The sequence below is a fragment of the Orcinus orca genome, chromosome 6 (genome assembly GCF_937001465.1).
Source record: "Orcinus orca chromosome 6, mOrcOrc1.1, whole genome shotgun sequence".
Taxonomy (NCBI): domain Eukaryota; kingdom Metazoa; phylum Chordata; class Mammalia; order Artiodactyla; family Delphinidae; genus Orcinus; species Orcinus orca.
In genome coordinates, this window is record NC_064564.1 from 56,877,643 (window position 1) to 56,897,551 (window position 19,909).

The 19,909-nt window shown below is 36.9% G+C and overlaps 1 protein-coding gene across 6 annotated transcripts in view; it reads left to right on the top strand.

Moving 5' to 3' along the window:
* Positions 1–19,909, top strand: part of ZDHHC21 (zinc finger DHHC-type palmitoyltransferase 21) — a 76,952-nt gene that overhangs the window by 19,467 nt on the left and 37,576 nt on the right. For all 6 annotated transcript variants that reach the window (XR_004486661.2, XM_049710698.1, XM_033439763.2 and 3 more), the window contains 2 exons: positions 108–219; positions 3,276–3,414. Coding sequence is in view for 5 of the 6 variants with exons in the window: in XM_049710698.1 (XP_049566655.1) it covers positions 108–219; positions 3,276–3,414 (251 nt within the window). In the remaining variant the exon portion in view is untranslated. The remainder of the gene's footprint in view (positions 1–107; positions 220–3,275; positions 3,415–19,909) is intronic.

A 19,909-nucleotide genomic window follows, 5' to 3' on the forward strand; every position in this document is an offset into this window, starting at 1 on the left:
TAGACATATATATCGAAGAATTCCTATAAACTCTTCTAAACACTTGTTGCTAAATTTCAACATTATTCATGTGCCTTTATTAAATGGATTTTAATTTCCTCCTCTAGAAAGGGAGTTCTGGGAATTGTGTAACAAGTGTAATTTGATGAGACCAAAGCGTTCCCATCACTGCAGCCGCTGCGGCCACTGTGTTAGGAGAATGGATCATCACTGTCCATGGTAAGAAATAAGTAATTCACTTTTTGGGAAAAAAGGTAGTAAAAAATAAATCTTAGTACTTAGCAGATTTAAACAAAGGTTATATTAGAGTTACACAGTTTAAGAAAACCTTTTTAATGAAGATCCCTTTATTTGATCATATGGTTCTGTCATCTCCCAAAGTCTTCATTTTTTCCAGAGAGCCTATATTTTCTCACAAGGAGATATTTGAGCAGAAAACTAAGAATTAACATGCACCCAAATATACAAAAGAACTAAGGTGGTTTTATTAAATGAGGCAATGTATGTAAAGCATTCAGTGTAGTATCTGACATAGAAAATACTTAAATATAAATATAGTAGCTGTTATTGTTTCTAACTGTAATAAACCGTATACATCTCATTGTTTGTATTTCCCTTCCAGTTTGTTTAATTAAAGAGTAACACATTTCAGAAACCCTTATACCTCATTTCACCCACTTTCAGCCTTTTTCAGTGCTATGAATTGGTAATAGGTATTAACATTACATGCTGGCTGGATGTGTAAAAAGTGGTAGTTAGCTGATTCTGCTGAACTGCCAACATTTTTGGTCAATAGGGGGCTCTCTTGTAATATTTAAAGAAAATGTTCAGTTGAGAAATAGAATTTTTGAAAACAAATGCTGTGAGAGTTCTTCATTGTATCTCATTTCAAAGCTGTCACAAAAATCTGTGAAAAAGATATTGTATTTAATTCTGCTTTCCTAGCATGGGATCTCTGTATAAATATTTAAACTGGTATGGTGTAGCACTTTATAAATATATCTATATACATATATATTTATGTTTGTACACACATACATGCATATATGCAAAGTTAGCTACATAATAATCTCCTTAAATTTATAATTGCATTTATCTAAGGTTGACTCAGGGTAGAGTTTAGCTTTGCCTAGTAATGCTAATCAATTTAGAGTTTCCCTTGTTTTTGATAACACAAGTTATTATTAGCAAGCTTTTAGTAAGAATTTGGTTTTCACTATAAACTGATTGTTTAAATACAAGGTAATTTCCTGAGATTAAGAAAAAGTAAAAGCACTTTGTTACTATGTAAAAAAGTTGAAAATTCCATCAACAGGATAGTTTAGTATATAACATACAGTTGGTGTTGAAAAAATGTGCCTTGACTTTAAACAGATCAATTCTCAAGTGATTTTACAAACCTCAGTGTTCTGTTTACAGTTGCAATAGTAGTAGATTTTTTAAAGCTATATAAAACATGTATTCAGGTAAGGGATAATCACACTTAAAAATTCAATTTTATACACTTTTTAGAGTAATATTTCTGATTAAAAGTATAATAAATGTTCAGGATAGTTGGTTGGATATTGATACCTCCTTTTAAGTGAATGCAATAGCTTAAGCTTAAAAAATAATCAACTAGGAACCGTTTTGGTACTATATAGATGAGTGATTTTATTTATTGATTTATTTTCAAGGAATAAAGATTGACTTGGTGACAAAATAAAGTGCTGTTTAACCAAAATTCTAAGATTGGGGTGAGCTCTCTCTTCCTAGGCCTTGTGCCTCCATAGTTTTAGTCATCTTCTCAACACTGGTGGGAAGAAGAGTGAAAGTACAAAGAGCTGGAGCCTAGGAAGGGAGAGTAGACCAGGGGGCCTGCGTAGATTCAGGGATTTATGTGATTGAATTCCCTAATAGAGCAGTGCTGAGATATTCAGAGAGTGAGGGAAATGTACAGTATAACTAGAAGCAAGGAGAATTTTTGATTTTTTTCAGAAACTGCATTATCTTAGCTGCTTAACAGCTTTGGATTTGGAGGTCAGTTCTCTGATGACCTCAAGGTTTACTCTATTTTTGGCTCTAATCACTCCTTCCAAGGAACTTGCTACCAAAAGAACTCATACATGTAGATTATCTTAGTGTTTCTTAAAGTTCTGTGCTTAAGAAGAATGCCATGATCATAGCAGTTATTTCTCAAATTTTGGGGGGACAGAAAGGAATGGGGCACGTATAAGTCATCTTTCAAGCAACAGCTATTGAAGAGTATTTTTGAGTGCATACAGAAGCACCCTTCTGTGGTAGCCCTGCCTGCAGATAACAAAACACAGGAAGTTTTCTTGTTTACAAAGCATGCACTCTTTAGTCTAAGAAATGCCTCTTCCAGGTTTTCGGTTCAGTTATATATCTGATTTTAAAAAACAGTTAGCACACCTTTAAAACAACAATTTAAGTTAGGAATTTGACCTTATTTATTTATTTTTTCAAACAGTGGCAGTGTAATGCTATATTGAAATGAAAACATTTGTGAAAGGTAATTTGTAGTTTTGAACAAGGGTTTTCTGCTGGAATTGTAAAATATTTTGAAAATTTAGGTACAATAAGTAACTTTGGAACAATAAAATGGTCAGCTTGCATTAATCTTGAATATTTTGGGATTATGACATTAATCCTTTTTCCTAGTTGTGGTTCACTGTTGTATTGGTGGAAATGTAGCTCTAAGAATTTATAAATACTTTTGGATATGTGTTTATTTTCAGGAACCAAGGTTAGATTTTAAAAGTAAGAAAAATTGTGAATGCTTAGCAGTATCTCAGAGTGGCAGGTTTAAGTTATTTTACTTCACATCATTCAAATTGGTCTGCACAGCTAGAATGCTGCGCTGGAAGAGCAGTATACAGAAGAGGGTTCTTGTTCTCTTGACCACTGTCTCTCCTAACTGTACATCCGCTGGCAATTGTCCTAACTCCTTTGTTCCTTTTTTGTATCAGTGAAGCAAGGAGGCTGCCATCTGTTCTTCCCTGCCTCACTGGGTTGTTGTTGAGTTGAAGGGGAATCATATACAGGACTTCTTTAAAAAGTAGAATGTGCTTTACAAATGTGAAGTGGCATATTTGTGCCATATCTTATGTACTCTTTGCTTTTAGGTTTGAGTGACTTTAGCTTATCTCTGTGAAGTAAAGCACATATGAAGTTTGTGCTTTATGTGAAGTTTGTGTGTGTTTGCGTCTAGTTTTACCGTCCTAAAATTAACATTAAAGTTTGAAATAATTTTTCTTTTTCCTTTTTTTCTTCAGGATTAACAATTGTGTTGGTGAAGATAATCACTGGCTTTTTCTGCAGTTGTGTTTCTACACTGAACTTCTTACTTGCTACGCACTGATGTTTTCTTTCTGCCACTATTATTACTTTCTTCCACTAAAAAAGCATAACTTGGTAAGAAATGTTTATATCAACTAATGTTAGAGCAACTATATTATACAGCTATTAACATGTGGTGCTTTTAAGTGCAGAAAACTGAAAACAAAAACAACAAACATAAACCCTCAAATTGGTGCATTTTAAAATATATTGGAATTGAGAAAGTGGACCCTGTTCTGATATTGCCTTTTAACCACATCTATTTATGATTATTTATTAGTGTTGAGTGCTTTAAAAAGTGACATATTAGATCTCTTAATAATATATTGGTTTAAAAATATCTACAGTAATGAAAAACAAAGTGAAAATGTTAGCTTCTTGTTTCTTCTCAGGAATAAAAATAGACTTGTTTAATTCTTAAAGGTTCTCAAAGGAACATTAAGTTCTTGAGAGAAAGGACAAGACGAATTTGCAGGATGCCCTAAAAAGTTATTACATACACTGTTTGAGGCATTGCTTTTTCCATTTTGTAGAGGAACTACAATAGATGTTAACAAGATTTGCCCAGAATGGTGGTGTTAGTGGTGGTGGTGGTAATAGCATCACCTAGGAGTGTTAAGGCTTGACTGTATACCAACACTATGCTATGGGCGTGTGATTTTAATTCTCACGTTAATGCTCACTACAGCCACATGAGGTGGGTATGATTTTTCCCCCATTTTATGGATGGAAACAGACTAATAGAGGTTGAATAAATAGTTACTGAAGATGCAAAGCTAGGGAAGTGATTATTAAACTGGTTTTAGTTGTAGAGCTGGGATTTGAACCTGATTTTGTGTTTTCTGAATCATATCTTGTGTGCTTTGTGTGTAGAACTGGTATTTGAGCCTGATCCTATGTGTCATTTGGACTTAGATTGTGTTTTTAAAATGCCCTCTGTGTGTGTGTGTGTGTGTGTGTGTGTGTGTTTTGTGTGTGGGAGAGAGAGACAGACAGAGTATGAGCAAGGGTGCATGTGAGAAACCGGTAGGGAAGAGAGAGGGAAGAAGGAATAGATTCCCTGAGGGAGAAGGGTGTTTTCTTTCCTATTTATATCATTTTATACTGTTTAAATCTTTTTTTATTAAAAATAACAAGTTCGGTGGTGGTACATACAATTAAATTTTGTAATAAGAGAGCAATTGAGAGAAGGTCTTTAAGTTCTACGTATTTAGATCTTTTTTATACACATGGTCGTTTTGTTTAATTAAAAGAAGATATTTACTATTGTTGCTTAGTTGCATATATTAGTGGGGCCTTGTGGTAATTCTCCTTATTAAATACAGAGTGAGCAATTAAAAACTAATAACTGAAAAAAGTTCAAAAGGGAGAACTGTAAATATAGGTGTTTGACATCATCACACTGAGACTTTAGTGCATGCTAGTACTGTGGTTTTAGAAACGTTTTATTTATAGATGAATTTCTTTTTTTATGCTTTCTCATATTTTAATTTTACTTTCTAATAAGACCAGGTACAAAAGAATGGTCACCCAAAACATACAGATCAAAAGCTCTAATGCAATAGCAGCTAATATTTAGGGAGTTGTTAGGGTCGACAAGGTACTTTTTCTGCACGTGTTATTTCTTTTAATTCCCACAACAACTGTGTGAGGTGACCTAGCCATGAGCGTGACTTTAAAGCCAAACTCCTTGGGTTTGAATCTCAATTATAGGTTAATTTCTGATATAATTGGTATTGTAGTTAAAATATGTAAAAGGTTATACATATTCTCCCAAGAGTAACCTGTTTCAAGTAGATTGAGCCTAATAAGAAAAGCATTAAAATAAAAATTTACCAGTAAGATTAAGGTCAGAATGTTTTAAAAACTGAGAGAGAGGTAAAATTTAGTGGTATTAATGAAAAGCGACTAGAGCTTCCCTAGGAGGGAATGCATTGTAGGATAGTGAAGGGATTGGCAAACTATGGGCGTTGGGATAAGTTTGAACCTCTGCCTGTTTTTTTTTTTTTGTCTTCTTTTTCCTCTGCCTGTTTTTGTTAATAAAGTTTTACTTGAAACACAGCTGCTCTCATCTATTTACATATGTTTATGATTGCTTTTGTGCTACAACAGCAGAGTTGAATAGTTGTGAGAGAGGCATATGGCTTAAAATATTAAGTATCTGGCTCCTTTATTTTTTTAATTAATTTATTTTTGGCTGCATTGGGTCTTTGTTGCTGTGCGCAGGCTTTCTCTAGTTGCAGCGAGCAGGGGCTACTCTTTGTTATGGTGCGCGGGCTTCTCATTGCGGTGGCTTCTCTCGTTGCGGAGCATGGGCTCCAGGCACGCAGGCTTCAGTAGTTGTGGCAAGAGGGCTCAGTAGTTGTGGCTCGCGGGCTCTAGAGCGCAGGTTCAGTAGTTGTGGCACACAGGCTCATTTGCTCTGTGGCATACGGGTTCTTCCTGGATTGGGGCTCAAACCCGTGTCCCCTGCATTGGCAGTTGGATTCTTAACCACTGTGCCACCAGGGAAGTCCAGATTAATCCTTGTATCATTATAAATTATACCTTTTAATCTGTAGTAATTATTCTTGCCTTACAGTGTTTTTCTTTGTTATTAATTTAGCTATATCAGCTTTGTTTTGGTTAGTATTTTCATGGTATGTCTTTTTCTATCTTTTTACTTTCAACCTTTATCAGTTATGTCTTGTCAGTGTGCCTTGTAGACACCAAATATTTCTTTTTTTTTAAGTTTAGTTTGATAATCTTTGTCTTCTAATTGGAATAGTCCATTTTTATTTACTGTGACTGATATTAATCCTATCAGCTTACTATGTATTTTCTACTTGACCCATCTGTTCTTTGTTTCCATTTTTCTCCTTTTCTTACCTGCTTGGAAATTTTCAATTTAAAAAGATTTCCAATTTATCCCTTCTGATGGTGTTTCTCCTTTTACTCTTTTTAAAGTGGTTTTCCCAGAGATCAAAACATTCTTCCTTGGTTTTCTGAAGTTTAATATAAGTTGGTACTTTAAACATTGCTGTGATAGTAAATGTAGTGGCCTTAGAACCCCTCCTATCATCATTTTTGGTATTCTGGGCGCATAAAATAGATGTTGAACTAAAACTCATGACAACAAGAAGTAATTATTGTCGTTTATATATTATGTGTTATAATACATATGTTATATGAAGTCACTATTTGTTTAGAGTTACCCACATATTGATGCTTTTTCTAGTCCTTCATGTCTTTGTAAGTTTCTGAGTTTCTTTCTGGGAGTATTTTTTTTCTGCCTCTTGGTGGAAGTGTACTGGAACAGATTCTCCCAGTTTTGGTTCACCTGAAAATGTCTTTATTTCTCTTTCATTTTTGAATGATTTATTTGCTTGGCATAGAATCATACGTTTGGAGTTATTTTCAGGTTTTAAAAGATGTTATTTCCTTGTCTTCTGGTTTCCATCATTTCTGTTGTAAAGTCAGTTGCTAGTTTTATTGTTCCTCCACTGAAGTAATGTATCTTTTCTCTGACTGCTTTTATGATTTAGTTATTTATATTATTTCAGCTTTGCTGAGGCATAATTATATAATTAACATATAAATTTATAAGATACTTAAATTGTGCATTATGATAATTTGATATATGTATAACTTTGAAAGGATTTCCCCATCTAGTTAATTAACACATCCAACACTTCACATATTAATCTTTCTTTTTATGAGAACATTTAAGTTCTTCTCTCTTAGCGAATTTCAGTTGTACAGTATGGTGATAAAACAGTGGTCATCATGTTTTACATTAGATCTTTACCTTATTCATCTTATAGCTAAAATTTGCACCCTTTTACCAACCTCTCCCTATTTCCCACAACCCCAGCCCCTGGCAACTACTTGTCTACTCTCAGTTTCTATGAGTTGAACTTTTTTTTTCTTAATTCCACAGATATGTGATACCATTTGGCTTATTTCACTTAGTATAAGGGCATCAAGGTTCATCCATGTTATCACAGATAGCAGGATTTCCTCCTTTCTCATGGCTGAATAATATTCCACTGTGTATATATACATCTTTTTTATCCATTCATCTATTGATGGACACTTAAGTTGCTTCCATATCTTGGCTATTGTGAATAATGCTGCAGTGAACATGGGAGTGCTGATATCTCTTTGATATCCTGTTTTCATTTCCTTTGGATATATACCTAGAGGTAAAATTGCTGGATCATATGGTAGTTCTATTTTTAATTTTTTGAGGGGTCTCCATTACTGCTTTCCATAGTGGCTACACCAATTTCTATTCCCACCAACAGTGCAAAAGGATTTCTTTTTCTCCACATCCTTGCCAACACTTACCTTTTATCTTTCTGGTGATAGCCATTCTAATCTAACAGGTGTGAGGTGATATCCCATTGTGGTCTTGATTTGCATTTCCCTGATGATTAGTGATGTTGAGTACCTTTTCACATACCCATTGGCCATCAATATATCTTCTTTGGAAAAATGTCTGTTCAGGTCCTCTGTGCCCATTTTTTAATCAATTATTATTATTATTTTTTGCTGTTGGGTTGTATGGGTTCTTTATATATTTTGGATATTAACCCTGTATCAGAGATATGATTTGCAAATATTTTTTCACATTACATAGGTTGCCTTTTCATTTTGTTGGTGGTTTCCTATGCTTCGCGAAGGTTTTTAGTTTGATTTAGTCCCACTAGTTTCTTTTGCTTTGGTCACTTTGCTTTTGGTGTCAAATCCAAAAAAACATTGCCAAGACCAGCGTCAAGGAGCTTACCCAATATGCTTTCTTCCACCATTTTTATGGGTTTAGGTTTTATGTTCAGACCTTTGATTCATTTTGAGTGGTTTTTGTGTATGGTGTAAGATAGGGGTCCAGTTTCATTATTCTGCTTGCAACTGTCCAGTTTTCCCAGGACCATTTATTGAAGGGACTGTCTTTTCCCCATTGACTCTTCTTGGCTCCTTTGTCGTAAACTAATTGACCATATAAGAGTGGGTTTTTTTCTGGGCTGTCTATTCTGTTCCATTGATATAAGTGCCTTTTATGTCAGTATCATACTATTTTGATTACTATAGCTATGCAGTATATTTTGAAATCAAGACATGAGATGCCTCCAGCTTGGTTCTTCTTTCTTAAGATTGCTTTGGTTATTTGAGATCTTCTGTGGGTCCATTACAAATTTTAGGATTGTTCTATTTTTGTGAAAAAAATGCAGTCAAATTGTGATAGGGATTGCATTGAATCTGTAGATTGCTTGAGTAGTATGTCCATTTTAAGAATATTTAATTTTTCCAATTTGTGAGCGTGGAAGAGCTTTCCATTTATTGGTGTTGTCTTCAGTTTCTTTCATCAGTGTCTTCACTGTACAGATCTTTCACTTTGTTGGTTAAATTTATTCCTAGGTATTTTATTCTTTTTGATACAATTGTAAATGGGATTGTTTTCTTAATAACTTCCTGATAGTATATGGAAATGCAACTGATATTTGTATATTAATTTTGTATCCTGCAACTTTATGAATTTGTTTATTCTAACAGTTTTTTGGTCGAGTCTTTAGGTTTTCTATATGTAATACCATGTTATCTGCAAATAATGTCAGTTTTACTTCTTCCTTTCTAAATGGATGTCTTTTGTTTCTTTTGCTTGCCTAATTGTTTTGATATCCAGCGTTGAATATTGGTGATAAGAGTGGGCATCTTTGTCTCATTCCTCATCTTAGAGGAAAAGCTATCAGCTTTTCACTGAGTCTGATGTTTCTGTGGGTTTGTCATATATGGCCTTTATTATGTTGAAGTATGTTTCCTCCTACACCCAGTTTGTTGAGAGTTTTTATCATGAATGGATGTTGAATTTTGTCAAGGGTTTTTCTTTGTCTTTTGAGATGATCATATGATATTTATCATTCAGTTTGTTAATGTGGTATATCACACTGATTGATTTGCAGATGTTGAAGTATCTTTGCATCCCTGGATTAAATCCCACTTGATCATGATGTATGTTCCTTTTAATGTATTGTTGAATTTGGTTTGCTAATACTTTGTTGAGGATTTTCACATCTTTGTTCATCAGAGATATGGTTTTCTTTTCTTTCAGTGTTGTTGTCTGGCTTTTGTATCAGGTTAATGCTGGCCTTGTACAAAATTTTGGAAGTGTTCCTTCCTCTTCAATTTTTTTTGAAAAGTTTGAGAAGGATTAGTGTTAATTCTTTAAATGTTTGGTTGAATTCATCCATGAAGCCATTTGGTCCTGGACTTTTCACTTTTGGGGGTTTTGATTACTGATTCAATCTTCTTACTAGTAATTGGTCTATTCAGAGTTTCTGTTTCTTCATGATTCATTGTTGGTAGGTTGTTTGTTTCTAGGAATTTATCAATTTCTTCTAGGTTGTCCAATTTCTTGGTATATAATTTTTCATAGTAGTCTCTTATGATCCTTTGTATTTGTGCAGTATCAGTTGCAATGTCTCCTCTTTCATTTCTGATTTTATTTATTTGAGTTTTCTCTCTTTTTTTTTTAGTGAGTCTAGTGTATTTCGTTTATCATTTCAAAAAACCAGGTTTTAGTTTCCTTGATCTTTTCTATTGTCTTTTTAGTCTCTATTTCACTTACTTCGACTCTAATCTTTGTTTTTTCCTTCTTTCTACTTTTGGCTTATTTTGTTCCTCCTTTTCTAGATCCTTGAGATATAAAGTTAGTTTGAGATCTTTCTTTTTTCTTTTTTTTTCTTTTTTACATCTTTATAGAGTATAATTGCTTTACAATGGTGTGTTAGTTTCTGCTTTATAACAAAGTGAATCAGTTATACATATACATATGTTCCCATATCTCTTCCCTCTTGTGTCTCGCTCCCTCCCACCCTCCCTATCCCACCCCTCTAGGTGGTCACAAAGCACCGAGCTGGTCTCCCTGTGCTATGCGGCTGCTTCGTACTAGCTATCTGTTTTACGTTTGGTGGTGTATATATGTCCATGCCTCTCTCTTGCTTTGTCCCAGCTTACCCTTCCCCCTCCCCATATCCTCAAGTCCATTCTCTAGTAGGTCTGTGTCTTTATTCCTGTTTTACCCTTAGGTTCTTCATGACATTTTTTTTCTTAAATTCCATATATATGTGTTAGCATACGGTATTTGTCTTCCTCTTTCTGACTTACTTCACTCTGTATGACAGACTCTAGGACCATCCACCTCATTACAAATAGCTCAATTTCATTTCTTTTTATGGCTGAGTAATATTCCATTGTATATATGTGCCACATCTTCTTTATCCATTCTTCTGATGATGGACACTTAGGTTGTTTCCATCTCCAGGCTATTGTAAATAGAGCTGCAATGAACATTTTGGTACATGACTCTTTTTATTTTATTTTATTTATTTATTTTTTAACATCTTTATTGGGGTATAATTCCTTTACAATAGTGTGTTAGTTTCTGCTTTATAACAAAGTGAATCAGTTTTACATATACATATGTTCCCATATCTCTTCCCTCTTGCGTCTCCCTCCCTCCCACCCTCCCTATCCCACCCCTCCAGGCGGTCACAAAGCACCGGGCCGATGTCCCTGTGCCATGCGGCTACATCCCACTAGCTATCTACCTTACGTTTGTTAGTGTGTATATGTCCATGACTCTCTCTCGCCCTGTCACAGCTCACCCTTCCCGCTCCCCATATCCTCAAGTCCGTTCTCCAGTAGGTCTGTGTCTTTATTCCTGTCTTACCCCTAGGTTCTTCATGACATTTTTTCTCTTCTTAAATTCCATATATATGTGTTAGCATACGGTATTTGTCTTTTTCTTTCTGACTTACTTCACTCTGTATGACAGACTCTAGGTCTATCCACCTCATTACAAATAGCTCAATTTCGTTTCTTTTTATGGCTGAGTAATATTCCATTGTATATATGTGCCACATCTTCTTTATCCATTCATCCGATGATGGGCACTTAGGTTGTTTCCATCTCCGGGCTGTTGTAAATAGAGCTGCAATGAACATTTTGGTACATGACTCTTTTTGAATTTTGGTTTTCTCAGGGTATATGCCCAGTAGTGGGATTGCTGGGTCATATGGTAGTTCTATTTGTAGTTTTTTAAGGAACCTCCATACTGTTCTCCATAGTGGCTGAACCAATTCACATTCCCACCAGCAGTGCAAGAGGGTTCCCTTTTCTCCACACCCTCTCCAGCATTTATTGTTTCTAGATTTTTTGATGATGGCCATTCTGACTGGTGTGAGATGATATCTCATTGTAGTTTTGATTTGCATTTCTCTAATGATTAGTGATGTTGAGCATTCTTTCATGTGTTTGTTGGCACTCTGTATATCTTCTTTGGAGAAATGTCTATTAGGTCTTCTGCCCATTTTTGGATTGGGTTGTTTGTTTTTTTGTTATTGAGCTGCATGAGCTGCTTATAAATTTTGGAGATTAATCCTTTGTCAGTTGCTTCCTTTGCAAATATTTTCTCCCATTCTGAGGGTTGTCTTTTGGTCTTGTTTATGGTTTCCTTTGCTGTGCAAAAGCTTTGAAGTTTCATTAGGTCCCATTTGTTTATTTTTGTTTTTATTTCCATTTCTCTAGGAGGTGGGTCAAAAAGGATCTTGCTGTGATTTATGTCATAGGTTGTTCTGCCTATGTTTTCCTCTAAGAGTTTGATAGTTTCTGGCCTTACATTTAGGTCTTTAATCCATTTTGAGCTTTTTTTTGTGTATGGTGTTAGGGGGTGATCTAATCTCATACTTTTACATGTACCTGTCCAGTTTTCCCAGCACCACTTATTGAAGAGGCTGTCTTTTCTCCACTGTACATTCCTGCCTCCTTTATCAAAGATAAGGTGACCATATGTGTGTGGATTTATCTCTGGGCTTTCTATCCTGTTCCGTTGATCTATAGTTCTGTTTTTGTGCCAGTACCATACTGTCTTGATTACTGTAGCTTTGTAGTATAGTCTGAAGTCAGGGAGCCTGATTGCTCCAGCTCCATTTTTCGTTATCCAGATTGCTTTGGCTATTCGGGGTCTTTTGTGTTTCCATACAAATTGTGAAATTTTTTGTTCTAGTTCTGTGAAAAATCCCAGTGGTAGTTTGATAGGGATTGCATTGAATCTGTAGATTGCTTTGGGTAGTAGAGTCATTTTCACAATGTTGATTCTTCCAATCCAAGAACATGGTATATCTCTCTAACTATTTGTATCATTTTTAATTTCTTTCATCAGTGTCTTATAAGTTTCTGCATACAGGTCTTTTGTCTCCATAGGTAGGTTTATTCCTAGATATTTTATTCTTTTTGTTGCAGTGGTAAATGGCAGTGTTTCCTTGATTTCACTTTCAGATTTTTCATCATTAGTGTATAGGAATGCCAGAGATTTCTGTACATTAATTTTGTATCCTGCTACTTTACCAGATTCATTCATTAGCTCTAGTAGTATTCTGGTAGCATCTTTACGATTCTCTATGTATAGTATGTCATCAGCAAATAGTGACAGCTTTACTTCTTCTTTTCCGATTTGGAATCCTTTAATTTCCTTTTCTTCTCTGATTGCTGTGGCTAAAACTTCCAAAACTATGTTGAATAAGAGTGGGGAGAGTGGGCAACCTTGTCTTGTTCCTGATCTTAGTGGAAATGCTTTCACTGTTTCACCATTGAGGACGATGTTGGCTGTGGGTTTGTCATATATGGCCTTTATTATGTTGAGGAAAGTTCCCTCTATGCCTACTTTCTGCAGGGTTTTTATCGTAAATTGATGTTGAATTTTGTCAAAAGCTTTCTTTGCATCTATTGAGATGATCATATGGTTTTTCTCCTTCAATTTGTTACTATGGTGTATCACATTGATTGATTTGTATATATTGAAGAATCCTTGCATTCCTGGAATAAACCCCACTTGATCATGGTGTATGATCCTTTTAATGTGCTGTTGGATTCTGTTTGCTAGTATTTTGTTGAGGATTTTTGCATCTATGTTCATCAGTGATATTGGCCTGTAGTTTTCTTTCTTTGTGACGTCCTTGTCTGGTTTTGGTATCAAGGTGATGGTGGCCTCGTAGAATGAGTTTGGGAGTGTTCCTCCCTCTGCTATATTTTGGAAGAGTTTGAGAAGGATAGGTGTTAGCTCTTCTCTAAATGTTTAATAGAATTCGCCCGTGAAGCTACGTGGTCCTGGGCTTTTGTTTTTTGGAAGATTTTTAATCACAGTTTCAATTTCAGTGCTTGTGATTGGTCTGTTCCTATTTTCTATTTCTTCCTGATTCAGTCTTGGCAGGTTGTGCATTTCTAAGAATTTGTCCATTTCTTCCAGGTTGTCCATTTTATTGGCATAGAGTTGCTTGTAGTAATCTCTCATGATCTTTTGTATTTCTGCAGTGTCAGTTGTTACTTCTCCTTTTTCATTTCTAATTCTATTGATTTGAGTCTTTTCCCTTTTTTTCTTGATGAGTCTGGCTAATGGTTTATCAATTTTGTTGATCTTCTCAAACAACCAGCTTTTAGTTTTAGTGATCTTTGCTATTGTTTCCTTCATTTCTTTTTCATTTATTTCTGATCTGATTTTTATGATTTCTTTCCTTCTGCTAACTTTGGTGTTTCTTTGTTCTTCTTTCTCTAATTGCTATAGGTGCAAGGTTAGGTTGTTTATTCGAGATGTTTCCTATTTCTTAAGGTAGGATTGTATTGCTATAAACTTCCCTTTTAGAACTGCTTTTGCGGCATTCCATATGTTTTGGGTCATCGTGTCTCCATTGTCATTTGTTTCTAGGTATTTTTTGATTTCCTCTTTGATTTCTTCAGTGATCACTTCGTTATTAAGTAGTGTATTTTTTAGCCTCCATGTGTTTGTATTTTTTATAGATCTTTTCCTGTAATTGACATCTAGTCTGATAGTGTTGTGGTCGGAAAAGATACTTGATACAATTTCAATTTTCTTAAATTTACCAAGGCTTGATTTGTGACCCAAGATATGATCTAGCCTGGAGAATGTTCCATGAGCACTTGAGAAAAATGTGTATTCTATTGTTTTTGGATGGAATGTCCTATATATATCAATTAAGTCCATCTTGTTTAATGTATCATTTAAAGCTTATGTTTCCTTATTTATTTTCATTTTGGATGATCTGTCCATTTGTGAAAGTGGGGTGTTAAAGTCCCCTACTATGAATATGTTACTGCCGATTTCCCCTTTTATGGCTGTTAGTATTTGCCTTATGTATTGAGGTGCTCCTATATTGGGTGTATAAATATTTACAATTGTTATATCTTCTTCTTGGATTGATCCCTTGATCATTTGTAGTGTCCTTCTTTGTGTCTTGTAAGAGTCTTTATTTTAAAGTCTATTTTGTCTGATATGAGAATTGCTACTCCACCTTTCTTTTGGTTTCCATTTGCATGGAGTATCTTTTTCCATCCCCTTACTTTCAGAGTGTATGTGTCTCTAGGTCTGAAGTGAGTCTCTTGTAGACAGCATATATATGGGTCTTGTTTTTGTATCCATTCAGCCAATCTGTGTTTTTTGGTGGGAGCACTTAGTCCATTTACATTTAAGCTAATTATCGATATGTATGTTCCTAATCCTATTTTTGTAATTGTTTTGGGTTTGTTATTGTAGGTCTTTCCTTCTCTTGTGTTTCTTGCCTAGAGAAGTTCTTGTAGCATTTGTTGTAAAGCTGGTTTGGTGGTGCTGAACTCTCTCAGCTTTTCCTTGTCTGTAAAGGTTTTAATTTCTCCATCAAATCTGAATGAGATCCTTGCTGGGTAGAGTAATCTTGGTTGCAGGTTTTTCTCCTTCATCACTTTAAATATGTCCTGCCAGTCCCTTCTGGCTTGCAGAGTCTGCTGAAAGATCAGCTGTTAACCTTATGGGGATTCCCTTGTGTGTTATTTGTTGTTTTTCCCTTGCTGCTTTTAATATGTTTTCTTTGTATTTAATTTTTTTTTTTTTTTTGGTGGTACGTGAGGCTCTCACTGTTGTGGCCTCTCCCGTTGTGGAGCACAGGCTCCGGACGCGCAGGTTCAGCGGCCATGGCTCACGGGCCCAGCCACGCCGAGGCATGTGGGATCTTCCCGGACCGAGGCACGAACCCGTGTCCCCTGCATTGGCAGGCGGACTCTCAACCACTGCGCCACCAGGGAAGCCCTGTATTTAATTTTTGACAGTTTGATTAATATGTGTCTTGGCATATTTCTCCTTGGATTTATCCTGTATGGGACTCTCTGTGCTTCCTCGACTTGATTGACTATTTCCTTTCCCATATTAGGGAAGTTTTCGAGTATAATCTCTTCAAATATTTTCTCAGTCCCTTTCTTTTTCTTTTCTTCTTCCTGAACCCCTATAATTAGAATGTTGGTGCGTTTAATTTTGTCCCAGAAGTCTCTGAGACTGTCCTAAGTTCTTTTCATTCTTTTTTCTTTATTCTGCTCTGCAGTAATTATTTCCACTATTTTATCTTCCAGGTCACTTATCCGTTCTTCTGCCTCAGTTATTCTGCTATTGATCCCATCTAGAGTATTTTTAATTTCATTTATTGTGTTGTTCATCATTGCTTGTTTCATCTTTAGTTCTTCTAGGTCCTGTTAAATGTTTCTTGCATTTTCTCTATTCTATTTCCAAGCTTCTGGATCATCTTTACTATCATTATTCTGAATTCTTTTTCAGGTAGACTGCCTATTTCCTCTTCATTTGTTAGGTCTGTTGGGTTTTTATCTTGCTCCTTCATCTGCTGTGTGTTTTTCAGTCTTCTCATTTTGCTTATCTTACTGTGTTTGGGGTCTCCTTTTTGCAGGCTGCAGGTTCGTGGTTCCCGTTGTTTTTGGTGTCTGTCCCCAGTGGCTAAAGTTGGTTCAGTGGGTTGTGTAGGCTTCCTGGTGGAGGAGACTAGTGCCTGTGTTCTGGTGGATGAGGCTGTATCTTGTGTTTCTGGTGGGCAGGTCCACTTTTGGTGGTGTGTTTTGGGGTGTCTGTGGACTTATTATGATTTTAGGCAGCCTCTCTGCTAATGGGTGTGGTTGTGTTCCTGTCTTGCTAGTTGTTTGGCATAGGGTGTCCAGCACTGTAGCTTGCTGGTCGTTGAGTGAAGCTGGGTGCTGGTGTTGAGATGGAGATCTCTGGAAGATTTTCGCCGTTTGATATTATGTGGAGCTGGGAGGTCTCTTGTGGACCAGTGTCCTGAAGTTGGCTTTTCCACCTCAGAGGCACAGCACTGACTCCTGGCTGCAGTACCAAGAGCCTTTCATCCACACGGCTCAGAATAAAAGGGAGAAAAAGTAGAAAAAAAGAAAGAGAGGAAGGAAGGAAGGAAGAAAGGAGGGAGGGAGGAAGGAAAGAAGGAAGGAAGGAGGGAAGGAAGGAAAGAACGAAAGAAAGAAGATAAAATAAAATAAAGTAAGATAAAATAAAGTTTTTAAAATAAAAAATAATTATTAAGAAAAAAAATTTTTTTAAAGAAAAAAAAAAGGACAGATAGAACCCTAGGACAAATGGTGGAAGCAAAGCTATACAGACAAAATCTCATGCAGAAGCATACACATACACACTCACAAAACTAGGAAAAGGGGAAAAAATCATAAATCTTGCTCTCAAAGTCCATCTCCTCAATTTGGGATGATTCTTTGTCTATTCATGTATTCCACAGATGCAGGGTACTTCAAGCTGATTGTGGAGATTTAATCCCCTGCTTCTGAGGCTGCTGGGAGAGATTTCCCTTTCTCTTCTTTGTTTGCACAGCTCCTGAGGCTCAGCTTTGGATTTGGCCCTGCCTCTGCGTGTATGTCGCAGGAGGGCGTCTGTTCATCGCTCAGACGGGACGGGGTTAAAGGAGCAGCTGCTTCGGGGACTCTGGCTCAGTCAGGCCGTGGGGAGGGAGGGGTACGGATGTGGGGCGAGCCTGCAGCGGCAGAGGCCGGTGTGACGTTGCACCAGCCTGAGGCGTGCCGTGTGTTCTCCCGGGGAAGTTGTGCCTGGATCACCGGACCCTGGCAGTGGCGGGCTGCACAGTCTCCCCGGAAGGGGGGTGTTGATAGTGACCTGTGGTCGCACACAGGCGTCTTGGTGGTGGCAGCAGCAGCCTTAGCGTCTCATGCCCGTCTCTGGGGTCCGCGCTTTTAGCCGAGGCTCGCGCCCGTCTCTGGAGCTCCTTTAAGCAGCGCTCTTAATCCCCTCTCCTCGCGCACCAGGAAACAAAGAGGTAAGAAAAAGTCTCTTGCCTCTTCGGCAGGTCCAGACTTTTCCCTGGACTCCCTCCCGGCTAGCTGTGGTGCACTAACCCCCTGCAGGCTGTGTTCACGCCGCCAACCCCAGTCTTCTCCCTGCGCTCTGCTCCGACCGATGCCCGAGCCTCAGCTCCCAGCCCCGCCCACCCCGGCGGGTGAGTAGACAAGCGTCTCGGGCTGGTGAGTGCCGGTTGGCACCGATCCTGTGTGCGGAAATCTTTCTGCTTTGCCCTCCGCACCCCCATTGCTGTGCTCTCTTCGCGGTTCCGAAGCTTCCCCCTCCACCACCCATAGTCTCCACCCGCGAAGGGGCTTCTTAGTGTGTGGAAACCTTTCCTCCTTCACAGCTCCCTCCCACTGGTGCAGGTCCTGTCCCCGTCCTTTTGTCTCTGTTTATTCTTTTTTCTTTTGACCTACCTAGGTACGTGGGGACTTTCTTGCATTTGGGGAGGTCTGAGGTCTTCTGCCAGCGTTCAGTAGGTGTTCTGTAGGAGTTGTTCCACGTGTAGATGTATTTCTGGTGTATCTGTGGGGAGGAAGGTGATCTCCGCGTCTTACTCTTCTGCCATCTTCCCCTAGTCTCCTCTCTTTTTTCTTAATGTAGGCATTTATAGTCATGAACTTCCCTCAGAACTGTCTTTGCTGCATCTCATAAATTTTGGTGTGTTGTATCTCCATTTTAATTTGCCTCAATATTTTTTAGTATCTGTTTTGATTTCTTCTTTGGCCCATTGGTTGTTCAGTGGTATGCTGTTTAATCTCCACATATTTTTGAATTTTCTAGTTTTCTTCTTATAACATGATTTCCAATTTCATACCATTGGGGTTGGAAAAGATGTTTGATATGATTTCAGTCTTCTTAAAATTATTAAGGTTTGTTTTGCCGCCTAATATATGATTTACCCTGGAGACTGTTTCCTGTGAACTTGAGAAGAATGTGTATTCTACTGTTGTTGGATGGAATGCTCTTTAAATGTCTGTTAAGTCCATCTGGTCTAACATGTAGTTTAAGTCTGATGTTTCCATATTGATTTTCTGTCTAGATGATCTATCCATTGTTGAAACTGAGGTACTGAAGTCCCCTACTATTATTATAATGCTGTCTAGTTCTCCCTCAGGTCTGTTAATATTTGCCTTATGTATTTATGTGCTCCTGTGTTGCATGCATCATATTTATACAAATGTTGTATCCTCTTGTTGGAGTGACTCTTTATTGTTTTATATTGACCTTCTTTGTCTCTTCTTATAATCTTTGGCTTGAAGTCTATTTTGTCTGATATAAATATAGCTACCTCTGCTTTCTTTTGGTTTTCACTTGTGTGGAATATCTTTTTCCATCCCTTCACTTTCAGTCTGTGTGTCCCTAAAGCTGAAGTGAATCTCTTATAGGCCCTAGATGACTGGATCTTGGTTTTTTTTAACCCATTCAGCCATTCTTTGTCTTTTGATTATAGAATTTAGTCCTTTTATATTTAAAGTAATTATTGATAGGTATGGACTTACTGTTGCCATTTTAAAAATTGTTTTCTGGCTGTTCTGTAATTCCTTTGTTTCTTTCTTTTTCTCTTGCTTTCTTCCTTTGTTTTTTGGTGATTTTCTTTAGTGCTGTGCCTGATCTATCAATATAAGATTCACTCAGCTAGTTTCTGGACTTCATTCAAAGGGAATTGCTTCATGCTTAGTAGTAGATTCATTGTGTCTGTGGGAAGAGTTGAGTTCAGGAGCCTTCTCTCTTGCCATCTTGGACCAGAACTCCTGTGATTTCTTTTTGTTTTTGTATTTAGCAGTTATTCTATGATGTGCTTCATTGTTGTTTTCTTTGCATTCTTCCTGTTTGAGAGTTTATATAACTTCTTAAATCTATGGCTTGATGACATTTTTAAGTTATGGACATTTCTTGGCCTGTGTTACGTCAACTGTTACTTCTGCCCAACTTTTTCTCCTGCATTCCTGGGATTCTGATTATATGCACATGACATCTCACTGCACTGCATAACTTTTGCAGTCTTTCCTGCATTTTTCCTTTTTTTCCCTCTGTGCTTCAGACTGGGTATTTCCTACTGACCCCTCTTCTGGTTTACTGCTCAACTCTTCTGCTCTGTTTAATCTACTGTCAAACCGTTCTGTTGAGGTTATTAATTCAGTTATTATATTTTTCTCAGTTATAATTTCCACTTGATATTTTTTTCATAGATCACTTCTCTGGTGAAATTCTTCATTTGTCATCTAAAGTTTTGAACATTTTAATGAAAGTTATTTTAGTATTTATGTCTGATAACTTCAGTGTTGAGATCTACTTGTGGGTCTGTTTCCATTGACTTTTTTTCCTTCTCTCTTGTAGTTTCCAGATAGTTTGTCCTTTCTTCTGATATATCTAATAAATTTT